The 15,991-nt window shown below is 58.6% G+C and overlaps 1 protein-coding gene across 3 annotated transcripts in view; it reads left to right on the plus strand.

Annotated features, from left to right (window-relative positions):
• The window catches only part of SDK2 (sidekick cell adhesion molecule 2), a 273,541-nt gene that overhangs the window by 245,422 nt on the left and 12,128 nt on the right, over positions 1-15,991 (plus strand). For all 3 annotated transcript variants that reach the window (XM_070560092.1, XM_070560093.1, XM_070560094.1), the window contains 6 exons: positions 1,240-1,401; positions 4,427-4,552; positions 8,735-8,899; positions 10,526-10,666; positions 10,930-11,068; positions 13,516-13,642. In XM_070560092.1, the coding sequence (XP_070416193.1) occupies positions 1,240-1,401; positions 4,427-4,552; positions 8,735-8,899; positions 10,526-10,666; positions 10,930-11,068; positions 13,516-13,642 (860 nt within the window). The remainder of the gene's footprint in view (positions 1-1,239; positions 1,402-4,426; positions 4,553-8,734; positions 8,900-10,525; positions 10,667-10,929; positions 11,069-13,515; positions 13,643-15,991) is intronic.

A 15,991-nucleotide genomic window follows, 5' to 3' on the forward strand; every position in this document is an offset into this window, starting at 1 on the left:
CTGGACCACAGGGCAGACTCCATGCCCTTACGTATTCCTGTCCACCCTGTGGTACCCGATACAGCACCATCAACTCTGGGTGCGGCTAGACGGCGCCCAGCCTGGCCAGCACAGCGTCTGCACCCCCCGCTTCGTGCCTCAGCCCTGGGTTCAGGTCAGCAGCAAAGCAACTCCCCTTTCCTGTAGGGAAACCACGGCGCAGGCGATGAGGGGTTTGCTCAGAAATGTCGAGAAGCGGGTGCCCCAGAGCAGCTGTTCCAGGTCCTGGGCTTATCCCCACATCACCCCACAGTCACTTCGTTCCTTCAGGCGGTGCCTCGTGAGCACCCGTTGTTCTCTTGTTCAGGACTTCATTCATTCAATAGATAGATCGGCACCTACCATGCGCTGGGGGCGCTGCTATTTTATTTAACCTCATAACGTCCTGTCTGAGATGCTGTTGATACCCTCATGCAGCAGGAGAACCAACTGAATCCAGGACAGGGGACACACCCAAAGACCCCCGGGCCAGGGCTGGGGTCTGAGCCCAGCCCAGGGGCTGCAACGCCGTCTCCCAGTGGTGACCAGCGAGCTCGGCGGACATGGAGCTGAAACCCAGTGCCGGCCCTCGGGGAGGCTGGCGGGCCGGAGGACTTTGACTTGTGAAACACAGAGGGCAAACCCACCTCCTGGAGACCATCCCAGCCTCCCTCTAGCTTTCATGATTTGGGGTGCAGGTGATGGAGGGGCGTTGGGAGGCCCCGGCTCTCCCTGGCACTGGAGGAAGGAGGGAAGCCCCGCGAGCTGAGGTTGTGCTCGGCTGTAGGGGCTGCCTGCAAGCGCGTCCCCCCGACTCTGGACCGCGCTGTTTTTACAGAAGCGTTTCCTGAAAGACAATCCTTAGATTTCAAGTTCTGTGAGATGTGACGTGGGGGAGCAAAAACAGGGGTATATTTGGGGTACACTGGTCAAGTTAAACAGGATAGTGAGTTGTTTCCTTCCAGATGCTAAAGGATCCTGTGGTTATTCGATAGACAGACAGACAGGATGCAACTTTTCTCAAACTTGTTTAACCAAGCAAGGAGCCCTTTTCCCTGAGTACCGCTGCAGGGCTGTGTGCAGAGAAATGGTCTGGGGAACACTGCTGGGTGGCAGAGGGTCCCAGCCTGATTTCAAGGGGGTGCGGCCCAGCCAGTGTCTGCGCTCCCCTCCCCATGCCCGCCTGCCCCGCAGTCCCCACATGCTGTGCTTTCTCCCCAGGAGTCAGTAAGATTGTGACAGTGGACGTGAAGGGGAACAGCCCTCTCTGGCTGAAGGTGAAGGACCTGGCGGAGGGCATGACCTACAGGTTCCGCATCAGAGCCAAGACCTTCACCTACGGGCCCGAGATCGAAGCCAACGTCACCACGGGCCCAGGAGAAGGTAGGGAGGCGATGGGGCGGACGCGGCAGCTGCTGCTCTCCCCACACAGCGTTGAGCCCCCCGAGCGGGAAGAGGGTGTCCAGAGCCAGGCGGGAGCCTGGAGACGCAGAGATGAGCAAGACGGGGCCTCTGGCGGAGCTCGTGGGCTGGTGGGGACTGTACGGCCACAGGGTGAGGGGGTGCGGGGGGGGGGGCTGGGGGCAAGAAGAGGGGGAGATGAAGGGGGGGCATTTAAAGGAGGTGATTCAGGAAGGCTTCCTGGGGTGGGGCATTCTGGAGTATTCTAAAGTGGGGGGGTGTCCAGGTATGAGGGAAGGCCGGGTGGGGCTACAGACAGTCGCCCGTACCAGCAGAGTGTTTCTCAAGGTGCTGCTGTCAGAACCCCTGGGATTCTTGTGATAAGTGCAGATTCTTGGGCCCCAGGAAATCAGAATTGCTGAGCATCTGCCTGGGAATGTGCATTTGATCAAGAGCTGCGGGTGGCTCTTTGGTACCCGCTGTGAGAACCACTGCTCTGGGGGAAAGAAGGGCATTGAGGCATGGGAAGATGACTCTGGCCAGGCCAGAGGCAGGGGTACCTGCCAGGCTGCATCATTCCTGGGCAGAGGTGACCGAGGCCAGCATGGTTAGGGGGCAGGAGGAGAAAGGAGCAAGACAGTTACAGGCCAGGCCATGTGCACTGGGCCTGAGGGAGGAGGGACGAAACCTGAGGAGCACTGATGCCCTGGACCAAAGTATAACAGCCAGAAGGAGGGGAAGGGAAGCAGAGGGGAGGGGAGCACTGGGCACCCCTCCAGGGAGGAAAGAGTGGCTCCATTTGGGTTTTGTGACATCTCTTGAGGTTGTCCTTGGGCTGGGGGACTTTTTCAGGGTGCCTGCAGTGGTTGAGGTTTAGTGCTCCAAAGACCCTGTCACCAATGCAGGATGTCCCCTCGTGAACACAAGAGCCACCTCCCAGGCCACTCGGCTCCCTCGCTCCCAGAGAAACGACACAACCCATCCCAAACTTGCCTTGAAATTCCTCCCCTCCTCCCCTCCTCCTCCCACTCCTCCCCCTCCTCCCCGCCCCATCAGCCAGGCTTGGACAAGGCCTGCTCTCACCAGGAGGGAGGTGAGCCGGGCCTGGGGCCTGCCTCTCCCTGCCCTCCCCTGTCCAGCCGGTTCTCCCTCCCTGCTGGTTCCGGCCAGCCACTCTTCACTTTCTCTCTCTGAGCACTTTCTCCTCCCTGCCTCTTGCTCTGTGTGGAGCTGTCTGGCTCCTGGGCTCCCATGTAACAGGCTGCAGGAGGAGGCTTGCCCGGGAGCGGCCGCTCTGCCCTGCACCTGCCCCCAGCCCCTCCCAGTGCCGCCTCTCACCTGAGCCGGCTTCCTGGGGAAACAAAAGCAGGAAGAGAGCTGGCAGGGACACGAAGGGCTGAGCAGCGGCCTGGGGACAGGAGAGGGCCATCTGGAGGACAGGCTGTTCTAACCTGAGGCTTGAAGTGTCCCAGGCCGGGGGTGGGAGAGGGGATTGCAGGAAGTGCAGAGGAGGTGGAAGGCCCCTGAGAGAGAACCGAGCTGCACCCAGCAGGAGCGGGTGTGGAGGGCTCTGCAGGGGAGGACTTGCGCCAGGCGGCCTTTTCCCTCCAGGCCAGGCAACAGCTGGACGTGCTGGAAGCTTCTGGTCAAGGAGATGACAGTTCTTTCTCTCAGCCTTGAGTGCTGTCCTGTGCAGAAGGAGAACGCAGGGTCCTGAGAGCCCCACCCCATCCCTCACACCTTCCTCAGGCTGTGTCCCGCACCCCCTGATCCCTCAGCCACCCCTGCCCTATGCTGTAGGCAGGATGCTCCTTAGGGAAGGAGGGAGAGAGGAAGGAAGGAAACCAGGCCCTCCGAGCCCACAGCTTGGGACTGGACGTGGGCCGGGCACTGGGCTGCCGAGCTCTGACAATGAGTCTGTGGCCTCTTGTCCAGCCTGCCAGCCCTCCTGGGCCCTGAGGATCTTCAGTCTGATGCTGGACTCCCGGCTTCTTTCCCAGTATGCCTCCACAGGGCCACCCCACGCTCACTTGGCCAGCAGTCACTCATCCAACTCACTCACTGGCTTGTTCCCTCATCCTATAAGCACATAAGAAGCACGTACTGTGTACCGGGCTCTGGGGATGCAGGGTTCCATGTATACTGGGGAACAGGCGTGTGGGTGACAGCATATGGGGTTGGGGCCCTGGGGACAGTGGGAGCCCTGAGGACAGGCACTGGCCTGCGCTGCAGGGCACCCTCAGTGAGAAGGGTCTGAGGACCATTGTAGGCAGGACTGGGTCACTCTTCTTCCTACAGAAGTAAACCCCTCTCTCCTGCCCCGGGCTAACAGGCCCATGCCCCGATGCACTTGCCGCGTCAGGAAAGCCTGCGGCTGGGCCCAGTCCATCCTCCCTCCTTTAGCAGTGAAGGCCCCAGGGCCTTCTGCAGTCCCAGCCTCCTCTCCGGCCTAGCCTTCTGGCCAATGCAGCTGGGCTGCGGGGACTTCAGGCAGGAGGTAGGGGGACAGAGCCATCACAGGCCAGGAGAGGAGATGTTGGGGGGCCCTTCAGCCCCTAAAAACCAACCCCTCTCTTGTTATGGGCCCTCTCTGCCATCATCACACCTCTACTGCTCCCTATGATGCAGCCCTTCAAGCCTTACATTTCAAAAGGCCCTTACAGTTGGGGAAACTGAGGCACCCGAGGGCTATGTGAATTGATCAAAGTCATCCATCTAACATGTTCTGGGCTGGAACCGGAAACCCAGGTCTCCTGACTCTGCTCCAGGGATCTTTCTGGCATCATGTACCTCTCCTCCTGCTCTGGAACTTGGAATGTGGGGGGACCCGGAAGAGAATGCCGTGGGTCTGGCAGTCCCAGCCTGAGACTCATTCCTCAGGCCTCGGCACGTGCAAGGTTTCTGGGGCTGGTTTTGTCACGTAGTCCTTCCTCCTCAGCACAGGGAAACAGGCCGGGGGTCCATTCCAGCTTCTGTGGGTGCCCTGCCCACTGTGTGCTGTTCGCAGGTGCCCCGGGACCGCCTGGAGTGCCCATCATCGTGCGGTACAGCTCCGCCATCGCCGTCCACTGGTCCAGCGGGGACCCCGGCAGAGGGCCCATCACCCGCTACGTCATAGAGGCCAGGCCTTCAGGTACCCCCTGCCCCCCACTGAGCCGTCTCTCCCTCTGGAGGGACAGTCCACATCTCCCTCCTTCCCAAGTGGATGGGGGCGCTTATGTCACCATACGGAGGCACTGCGCTCCTCCAGGTGAAGCTAGCGGTGACCCCAGGGTGAGTGGGAAATGGGGAGTGGCACCCTTAGTTAAGGAACATCCAAGAGGCCCCCGAGAATGGCACTTAGCACCAGGTGGGGACCAACTCGAGTTGAAGATAATTGAAGAAGCCAGAGGAGACAAGAGTTGGGCTCCCATTGGTTAATCACCCGCGGCCTCCTCGCAACCCCTCTGACCAATGCCTGTAAGGAGGCCAGCTGTCCCCTGGAGACTCTAGCTGCCACCTTAAGCCCCGTCTCTGCCATCGTGACTGTCTTGGCATTTCCTATAACTGTACCACCTCTCCTGTCAAGCCTGAAATCGAATCACAGGAACTTCCAAAGCCATCAAGAGATGAGCGGCTGATAAGTCGCTCCAGGGGGCTGCTCTCCGTGCTCCGGTTTCACAGTCACTGCGACACCTGCTCCTCCGGCTCCCCTTACCCCCAGGAGCCTTGGCCACCGCCAGCTCCCTCCATTGCTAGGTTCCCAAGTTAATCAGAGGTGCCAGAGTCGGCGAGGGCTGAGGCTTGTTCTTGGTATTCCAGGGATCCGTGATTAGGTGATTGACGTTGAGAAAGAAAAAGAAGGACTTTGTTGCTCCAGCACGGACAGCAAATCATAATCATAGTGGGCAGTACCAGGCATCCCAGTAGCTAATAATTCTAATGGGGAGCATTGAAACATGCCGGTGACAGACTGTTAATACCCCGGGTAGCTGAGCACTGATCATCTCAGTTGCAAATAGTTAATTCCAGTGGTTCCAGAAAGCTGCTACCGCTCCGTCACTGCCTGGATTGCAGGCTAATCATTGCAGTCACTAATAGCTAATACATCTAGCAGCTCAGATCCAATGTGTAGCCAGAAGGTGTACACAAGCTTGGCTCTCTCCCTGCTCCAGATGGTCCCTCCCCAGCCCTCCCGGGCCGGCTGCTGAGTTGGCCAGGAGACGGACCACCGCGGGCCTCTCCCAACCAGGGCTGTGCCTGTTTTTTCCACCCAAGTTGGCCGACCGGGGTGCCAGGCTGTGGAATGTTGGCTCCGGAGTCCAGCACTGTTGATTTTCCATCAGTTCCCTGGGAGGCCCAGCATGGGACCTGGTGTTCTGGGTTTAGGGGCCGTGACTTGGTCCACTGAGGTGGAGTCAAGGACTGAGAGTAAGGGGAAGGACCAAGCCAGGACCCCCTGGAGGACGGGACGCAGAGCAGTGCCTGAGGGCTGGCGATGGACAGAAGGCAGTGAGGAGGGGGCCGAGGGCGAGGGGGCTGTCCGGCCTCCCAGGGCTGTGTGAGAGCAGCCCACCGTCAGGGTGGGCATCCCCCCGCCTCCGTGCCCCTGCCTGGACATCCTCCCATCTTCAGGATGAGATCGCTCCTGTTGGCTCCCCTGCATTGCTTATGCTTCATGCCACGCAGAATTAACTAAACACACCCACTTCAATGAACTGAGAGCAGCCAGGCACTGCAGACCAGCAAGGGATTTACTCAAGGTTACCGCCCATGGAACCTGCCCCACACGTCAACTACCCGGGCTGGAGGCCAGAGCCACAGTGTGACATTCCAGCAGCTTCTGGCCTGGCCCTGTCACCCTGGCCTCACCCTTTGTTTCTGCGTGGGGTGGAACGAGGCGGGTCAGACAGCAGCCAGGAGGCCCCAGCTTCTGGGAGGCAGCAGGGTCCCGGCTGAGCCCATCCAGCCGGCACTGAATCAGCTGCTGATGGCGCACGGCACCATCCTGAGCACCTGCGGGGAGGTCAGTGCTGGGAGGAGACAGACAGCTCAGGGCTGAGACGCCAGCTCTGCCCCATAGGTGGGGTGCGGCCTTGGAAGAGGGTTCAGCAATCTTGGGCCTTGGTTTCCTCGTCTGTAACATGGGCGCAATGGTTCCTCCCTCTCGCCGTTGCTATGGGTGTGAAAAGTAAAGCCCTTGGAACCACGATGGTTGACGAGGAATGAGTGGTGCCATTGTGTCGTCATCATCATCATCATCATCGCTGTGACTGTCATTGAAGGCAAAGGAGAGCATCCAAAGTCACGGGAAGAAACTGGATTTGCGCCCCAATACTTAGATTTTGAGGCCTGCAGCACTGAAATGGGGCACGACACGCTGTGAAAAGGCCAGGGAAGAGAGGCTCGCATGCATGTGTTCAACGGCACCAGAGGATGCCTGGCTGGGTGCTGGGCTGCAAACGAGTTAACCCAGCAAGAGAGAGACGTGAGACAAAAAGGTGCAAGGGGTGTGAGGCAGGCGCCCAAACCAGGTAAATCAGATGGAAGATGAGGCCAGGACTCAGGACCCCCAAGCCTTCTGTGAGGACAGCAGAACGCAGACGGGGCCCCCATGGCCGCCTTCGCATTGGAGGGATCTAGACAGGAAGGATGGGAGGCGGCTTCAGCAGGTCCCACCACACTCTCGGTCCAAAAGTCAGAAATGATGCTGGGGTTGTGGCGCCTCCACTAGAGTTCGTGACCTGGCTGGATCTCTAAAAAAATATATAGGGGGCCAGCCAGGTGGCATAATGGTTAAGGTCGTGTACGCCACTTCAGCACCCTGGGGTTTGCGAGTTCAGGTCCTGGGTGCAGATGTATACACCGCTCATCAAGCCATGCTGTGGCAGCATCCCACATGGAAGAACTGGAATGACTTACAGCTAGGATATGCAAGTATGTACTGGGGCTTTGGGGAGAAAAAAAAGAGGAAGATTGGCAACAGATGTTAGCTCAGGGCCAATCTTGCTCACCAAAAAAAGCATACCAAAAAAACCACAAGTGGTATGGAAAACAAGCAAAATCCACCAGCCCCAGGGAAGGGCCACGCTGGAGCCTGGGAGCAGCCTGTGGGCCGAAAGCAGCACTTAGTGGAAGGAGTTCAGAAACAGACCAAGAACGATGTGGCGGTGAGGGGGAGGCAGGAGGAATGGCAGGGGTGTGCTGGTGGGAATTCATCCACGGCAGCAACAGTCTGGAGGACCCACGGGCTGTGACCTTGCTGGGATGGAAGACCTGGGAGCTCAGCCAACTGAGGTCCTTCTAAGACTTCTGGACCCCTGGCCTACGTGAAAATGGGACCTGACCAGGGCCCAGGGTGGCTTGATGCTCCGGTTGCCAGATCAGCCCCTGCACTGGCAGAAGCAGGAAGACTCACCCTCTTTCCGAGGGCTGAGCCAGCCCCATTGGCCCTACACAGAGCATCCGGCCAGGGTCCCTTCCCAACCTCCCAGGCTCCCCATCAACATTGTGGACGCCACTGGGCCCTGGCGGGCACCTGCCTGTTCTCTTGCATAGACAGCACGCTCACCATTTCTTCTGAATCAAGTGAGAGGGAACTATGTCCCAGGGTGGGCAAGAGCCAGAGGACCACAGACAAAGCGGGCAGGCCAGAAAGGAAAGTCAGGAGCTCAAAGGACAGGGGTGGCTGGAACAGCATGGGCGGAGGACAGACAGGGACCCCTCCTAGCCTCTCTGGGCCCTCTCTCTCCTCAGGTCTCTGCTCCCGAGCGTGGAGGGAGCTGAGGAGGGGCCCCCTCAAATCCACACAACTTAGCCACACCTTCTCAGGTGGCCCCCGTCCCTCCTGCAGCAGCTATTAAAAAGCCCTCTTCCTTTCGTCTGGAGCCACTGCTGTAGACGTTTAGAATAGGAACAGAGATCGGGAAAATGGGGGCCTGGGTAAGTCCGGGATATGTTAAAATCTTAGCAGCCGCTTAAAATCGTGCCGACCAGCACTTTCTAATGCCACGGAAACCGATTTGCAGAGTTCATCTATGCCAGAGCGAAAATGGGCAGTGTCTTTCTCCAGGTGGTGGTATCGGGTTGATCATTACAGTATTTTCTGCATATTATACATTTTTTAACATTTTACAGGTGTTTTAATAAAAAGTATAAAAAGGGCGTCAAATACTCCAAAAAGACATCTTTCAAAAAAATATCTCCTGAGGACCTACTGGGTGCCCAGCCCTGGAGAGTAGGTGTTGACGGGACACTAGACAGCCCTGCTAGAGCAGCATTTAGGACGGGGTGGGGGGTCCCCCTCACGGGTGTCTCCTTGTCTGTGCTCCTGCAGACGAGGGGCTATGGGACATCCTCATCAAAGACATCCCCAAGGAGGTGACCTCGTACACGTTCAGCATGGACATCCTGAAGCCAGGCGTGAGCTATGACTTCCGGGTCATCGCCGTCAATGACTACGGCTTTGGCACCCCCAGCGGCCCCTCCCAGTCTGTGCCAGGTACTGGCCTGGGGGGTGAGGGATGAGAGGGGGCCCCCAGGAAGAGCCTGTGGCAGAGGTTGGGCAGTGGGGAGCGGGGCGAGGCAGCAGACAGCAGAATCACTGGGTGGGGACCAAAACGCAATGTGCTCTCAGTTCTCCGCCGCTGTGAGCCCCAGGCCAGGGGCTGAGTCAGCTTTCAACTCCGGAAGAAGCTGGGGGCCATGGGTCTTTTGGGTTCCTTTTCAAGGTCTCCAGAAGCCCTGGGCAGGGGGCCCAGTGGGCTCATGGACCAATCAGTGGGCCCAAGACAAGAGCCTCCGTGAGCTCATCACCCAGGAGATTCCAGGGCGCCAGGCCATAAACTGCACGTTTCCGTAGAAACCGCCCCCCAAAACAGACAGGGTCAGCAGCCTGTGGAGCAGGCCTCCTGGACCTGACTGAGCAGCACCCCAGGCCGGGGGGCCGACGGGTAGGATGGCCATCCTTCCCTTTCTTCTCTCCTCATCCTCCCACCCAGCATGTCTCAGGGCTCATACAGGACAAACATATCGAAACCCATGACCCCAAATCTAATCGCAAACCACTTTTCGTACTAAGCTCTCTTCCGTCAGGGCAGAAATATAACTCAGAATTTCTGCTCGCTGGGTGAGTTTCAGAAACCCAGCCGCCTCCCTCCTCCCACACGCTTTCACCCTTGCCCAGAGTGATAGCACCGAATCGTGGGAAATAAACACTTCAAGACTGAAAGAGGTGGGGCCGGCCCCGTGGCCGAGTGGTTAAGTTCACGCACTCTGCTTCGGCGGCCCAGGGTTTCGCTGGTTCGGATCCTGGGCGCGGACATGGCACTGCTCATTAGGCCATGTTGAGGTGGCATCCCACATGCCACCACTAGAAGGACCACAACCAAGACACACAACTATGTACTGAGGGGATCTGGGGAGAAAAAGCAGAAAAAAAAAGAAGATTGGCAACAGTTGTTAGCTCAGGTGCCAATCTTTAAAAAAAAGAAAAAAGACTGAAAGAGGAGGGCCAGCCCCTGGTCAGGTGGCAGCATGGATTGGTACAGCTGGGTGCAGAAAGCACAGTACAGGGGGTCTCTGAAAGAAGGGGAGCCCTACCTGGAGGAGGCATTTTAAAGACCTACTCATGTCCACCCACCCAACTCCCCCCACTTTCTGCTACCAGAAAAAGATTGGGCCCAACTGAACCTGGGGAGAAAGTCTCCCAGGCCTACCACAGGCCAGAGAAGCACCTTTCCAACATAAATCTGGATCCGCCTATAGAGGTAGCCCCTAGGCCATGGGCAGCAAGGGAAAATAGCAAGCATACCGCCACTCCTCCCTCCTGTGTCTTCAGCAGACATCACCAATCGATCCCAGCACTCTTTCCTATTGAGTTCGGAGGCAACCTCAGAACTCTTCTCAAAACAGCCCTCCAGGCAGCCCTTTACCTGTTGATCAGAGCTAGCACTTGAGATGAAACCGTTCCTACCAACCTGGTCTTAGGTGCTACCTCATTCAGAGGGCACAGCCTCGCCTACCCATAAACTGTGACAGCAGGTGGTGGGGTCCCAGCAGGAGCAGGAGGTGGGGAGGCAGGATGGGACTGAGCACCATGGACCTGACACCCCTGTTCATGTTCCAGCCCAGAAAACCAACCCATTCTACGAGGAGTGGTGGTTCTTGGTGGTCATTGCCCTCGTCGGCCTCATCTTCATCCTGCTTCTGGTGTTTGTGCTCATCATTCGAGGCCAGAGCAAGAAGTATGCCAAGAAGACAGACTCGGGTGAGCTGGCACCAAAGCCCTGCTGGCTGGATGGGACTTTCCTGGGTCTGCCTCCCTTTTGGCGAGGGTGGAGTTGGGGAGTCTCTCTTTCCTGGAAATGCACCTGGTCTGGTAGGTGGGGCAGCCTAGGGTTCCTGCACACCATCTCCATCTCCTATTTCGGCTTCAACTCTAACAAAAGAAAGAGGCCCAGCCAGGTGGGGGAGGGGAGGCCGCCTGGGCCGACGGGATGGGGTGAGTGACTGGGTGTCAATCCCCCCCAGGGAGCAGTGCCAAGTCGGGTGCCCTGGGCCACGGGGAGATGATGAGCTTGGATGAAAGCAGCTTTCCTGCCCTGGAACTCAACAACCGGCGGCTCTCCGTCAAGAACTCCTTTTGCCGAAAGAACGGTCTGTACACCAGGTAAGGAGCTCTCTGCGTGGGGGACCAGCAGATGGAGGTTTGGGGGCCAGCAGTGCCCGGGGTGTGGAGAACTCTCAGGAGGGCGGCAGAGCAGGAAGTGCCCCCTTGGCCTCACCCTGTCCTGGAAACAGCGTTCGAGCTCAGGGCCTGGGGTTGGTCCACAGGCAGCCACGGCAGAGCCCAGGACGCACGACCAGGGGCTGGAGGCTGCAGCCTGGGCGGCGGGCCCGCTAGGGAGAAAGTCACAAGGAAGTGGGTACAAAGGGTTTCTGTCAATGGCACCAGAATGCCAATAACTTGCACAATTTTGCAAACCAACCTACTGCTATTTGGAGCCCGCTGCTCCTGGTAACAGCCTGATGCTGTGATCATCACTTGCCCAAAGGGGAGGTGGGCCCAGTGAAGACAGGCTGGGCAGACACACGTGAGTGAGAGGCGCTGAGAGTTTCCCCCCTCCCCCCCACTTATTGCTTATGCCCTCCCTTCCCTCCTCACAGTTCTGGAAAGAAAGGGCCCTCCGAGTGTAGGCACCCTCTCCCCAGGTCCTTACTCACACCTGTTGTAGCTGCAGAACAGTTTTCTCCTGCCTGTCTCCCCACCCCCGAGTCAGCCCTCTCAGCGTTGTCCCCAAAGGGCAGCATCTGAGAGCAGCCAACCAGGAAAGGTCCAGGCTGGCTGTGCTCCCAGTTCCTTCTTTCTCCTTACTTCTCTCCAACCCCAGACCCTTCCTAGCCCCACTCCCTGTGGCCAGCCCGGCTGCCCACTTCCAAGGGCAGGGGCAGCTGCTGGGGCCCACCTGACCTTCACCTGATGTGACTTGGCAGTTTTATGCTCCCGGGAGTTCGAGAGACACTGGGGGCTGTGGCCCGGGAGCACGTTCTCCGGCCTCAGCCCTTTTAACATTCCCAGCTCATCGGAGGTGCCCATAGGGGGTCGGCCTCTCCCAGGCGCAGCTCACAAAGCTTCTCTCTGTCTGGTCCCGGAGGGAAGCGGCGCTGTGTGTGTTCGTCAGGAGGACAGAGGGAGGGGGCACAGGCCGGGAGGCCGAGCTCTCATCTCCCGCCAAAGCCAGCTTTCCAAAGAAAGAGCCATTTGAGGCCGCCATGGCCGGCCCAGCATGGCCACCACAGCCCCGCCAGGCTGGCTCCGGGGCCCTGCCACATGGAACAAGGGGGCGTTTCACCCACAGCCTGGCCTCGTCTGCCTCTCACGCCCACAGTGTACACACACCGCGGCCCTGTGTGTCCTCTACACTGCTGTGTATACACAGAAATCCGTTTGACGCCAAACCTGCCCCAGGCTCTGGGTGACCCAGCCACGGCGACACCGTCAGCCTCCCCCTCTCCCTGCATGTCCCCAAGACAGCTTTAGCCTGGCTCCCCATTTTCGCCCTCCTCTTGGTGTCGTATATTTGCCTGTCTCGTCTATGTGAGGCTGCTGCTACTACTGTTATTGTTTTATTTTCAAGTAGTTTAAAGATGTGGCTCTGTTGATGGGAATAAAATCAGTGCAGATATAGGACAAGAGGCTGTAGGCGGGAGGGGGGTTGCTGTGACATCTTCCCAGGCCCCGGGATTGTTCTCAGAGCAGCATCTCTGTAGCAAACCACTGCCGGCCCCTGCACGGGACAGCTGGGGTCCAGAGCCCCAGTTCCAGAAACGCTTCCTGGTGCAGGCAGGGCAGGTCTCAGGGCTTCAGGACGTTGACAGTGCCCCCCTCACACCCTGTTGTGAGGAGATACAAACAGGGCAGAGCTGTGCAGGCTCCCAGCCACCTGCCCAGCTCCCCCGGAGTCTGCCCAGCCGCCAGTCTGTAGGCACCACAGCAGGCAGAGGGCCCGAGGCGCCGTCCTGGGCGTGTGTTCTGATGACTCAGAGCCAGGCTCTCACTCGCCAGTGCACAGCTTTCCCCAGGGCTGAGTCGGTAAAGGTAGGGTGTGACTTAGCCCGCGGAAACATTTCTGGTCTCGAGCAGGGCGCGAGGGAGAGAGGCGTTGGTCCTCCTTTTTCTCCCCACGCTTCGTGTTAATTCTGTAAAGCTCACTTTGTGAGTTTCGAGTTCGTCTCCAGGGCAGGTGTCCAGCCTCCCCTGAGATGCTGATTCAGGAGGTCTCAGTGGGGCTCAGAACTGCTTCACTGCCGAGTAATCCCAACCCCTGAGGTCGTGGAGCCACAAGGGGAGAAGCGAAGTGCTGCACCCCCCCCCCCCCAATTTCCCTGGAGCTGCTCAGGAGGTTGGTTTGGCACCTTTGGCACCCTGAGCCTTCCCCACCCCCAGGCGGGGCCTCCAGCCCAAGGCCTGGGCCTGTGGAGAACAGACGCGGGAAGGAGGAACGTAGGATGGAGGGTCTGAGAGCCTGTCCCCCTCCAGGCCTCGCGGGCGTCTCTCCGGCCAGGGGAGGCCGCTCTGAGGGAGGCCGTCTGTCAGCCTCACCCCACTCTCTCCAGGTCTCCTCCTCGGCCTAGCCCGGGCAGCCTCCACTACTCCGACGAGGACGTCACCAAGTACAACGACCTCATCCCAGCAGAGAGCAGCAGCCTGACGGAGAAGCCCTCCGAAATCTCCGACTCTCAGGTGAGGGCAGGAGGGCCGGGTGCCCTGGAGAGGGGAGTGGAGCAGCCCCCATCACATGGGCTTCCTTCCCTCCTTTCCTTTATGGGACCCTAGAGACCACGGGACCCCAGGAAACTGTCCAGAAATCATACATGGGCCAGCTGCCACCTCCCCAGCTCTGCTCAGGGTTTGCACCCAGGGGTCATGGGGTCCCCAGAACCTTGATCACATAAGATCCCCCGAGAGCCTGATCCTCTGGACTTGCAGGAGTCGCCCCACGTGCTCAATCGCTCAGTAACTATGGCCTGCAAAGGAGCGTGACGGCGAGGAAAAGGAGGGGGGCGCAGCAGCCCTGCTCTGCCAGAGCCCCAAGGACTGCTAAGCTTAGCTAGTCAGGGTCAGAATGAGCCCCAGAAACAGAGGGCCAGGTGCCCCAGAGCCCCGAGGATGGGAAGCAGTGTAGACCGTGGAGGTGTTAAGCTTTGGAGGTTTGGACCTGATCTGAATTATGGCTCTGCAGTCTATGGGCCGGGGCATCGTGGGTGTGGGAGATAACCTCTTTGAGCCTCAGTTTCCCCATCTGTAGAACAGGCAGGGACAATGATAGGCTCTCTCGTGGGGCACTGGGGAGGTCAGGCACAGAGAAGTTTAGCACAGGGCCTGGCACACAGCACCCCTTCAATAGATGTTGGTTCTCACGTAAAGAAGGGGACGGTGCCTCTGGGAGCTGCAGGGCTGTAGGGAGGCTGCCATCAGGTGGGCCACGTGGACGCTCCATCCCAGGCTATGGGGAGAGGGGCTGAGTGCATTCCAGCGAGGTGATCTTGCAGCCTCCCCCCAGCCTCTCAGCCTTGGCCAAGCCCGGTGGCTGCCAGGGAAGGAGCCACAAAAGGCCACGTGTCCCACACCCTGGACCTTTCTGCCCAGTTCTGGGTGAGGACGAGGAGGAGGAGGCACCAGCAGGGAGCAGGGCTGTCAGCCGAGTAGGAGGCGCCAGCACGCTGGGCTCCGGTTGCGGGCCCGGTGGACGAGGGCCTCTCGCCCGCTGCTGTTTTGTTCGGCTCCAGGGTTACTGATGGGCTTGGCAGAGCCGAGAAGGCTGGAGCTAACACCCCAGCACAGAGCTGGCAGAGACAGAGACCCCAACTTAGCCTGGCTTACACAGGGACGCACGTGATTCAGGTTATGGCATCTTGTTGTAAGTATTTAACTGTTTGCAGCCACATACATACTGGGGACTTACAAGGCCATGCTTCCCTGAAGCATGGTTTTTCTTTCTTTCTCCCCAAAGATGGTGATGAGCAGTTAGAGTTTAGGCATTTGAGGTAAAACTCGTAAAGATAACAGGACTCCCTCTGCCCGTGGGGCTGGAATAAAGGGCTCGTTAAGCCATACTTCCATCTTCGGAGAGCAAAGGTGGCAGCCAGCGGAAGGGACTCCCTGCGTTCCTCTGGTCAGCCTCCCTTGACCTTGTGCAGAGGGCATTACTGATCCGCCCTCACTGGCTGGGCACCGACCATCCAGGGAGTACGCCCTCAGAGCGCAGAAGCTATTGCCCAGCATCTCCAGAGCTTTTGGTGGCCATCCCCATGTGAGTCTGGAGTACCCTCACACAGGACACAGAGCTGGTCTCCGAGGCCACACCAGGACCCCAGCCTTGAAGAAGTTGCTGGGAGAAGACTCCCCATCCCGAGACTGGGGCAGATGGAGTGCCCAGAATCCTCCGCTTAGCCGTTGGTCTCATTTGTTCAAAACAAGCCCATCACTTGAACACTGTTTCCATAGCAACCTGGAGTCAGTCACCCCAGGAGCAGATACTCCAGAGAGAGGAGGCTTCCCGGTTCCAGAAGTCACTTGTCACAGCAGAATGCCCACGCTCCATTCTGGGGGCAGTGGACTGCAGCCCAGGCCTGGAGCTCAACTATAGAGTTTGGCTGGTTCAGGGTTTGCTTTGGGGCCGGGATGGGTTGACTTGGGTTATTTACTCTGAAAGCTGAGTCCCACGGAGGCAGGCACTTGTGACAGTTCTGATCACTGTTGCATCCCAGCATCCTGCATGGCGCCTGGCACACAATCCCTGTGTACATATATATGGAAGGCATGTAGGGTCACTGGGGAACCTAGTCAAGCTGAGCAGACTCAAGACCAAGGATGGTCAGCAGGATAGAGAAACAAAGATTCATGGTTATAAAGTCACTCCTTTTGACCAACATCAGAACTCACACATTCAAAGACGTGTGGCCCTTCAAAGTAACACGGATGACAGCAGCCACACCCCCGGGGGCTGTGCTCAGCATCCCACATGCCTCACCACCTTGGAGCATCACAGTGACCCTCCGAGGCAGGCATGAGTGTCATCTGTTTTGTACA

This window comes from Equus przewalskii, chromosome 10, assembly GCF_037783145.1.
Source record: "Equus przewalskii isolate Varuska chromosome 10, EquPr2, whole genome shotgun sequence".
Classification (NCBI taxonomy): Eukaryota; Metazoa; Chordata; class Mammalia; order Perissodactyla; family Equidae; genus Equus; species Equus przewalskii.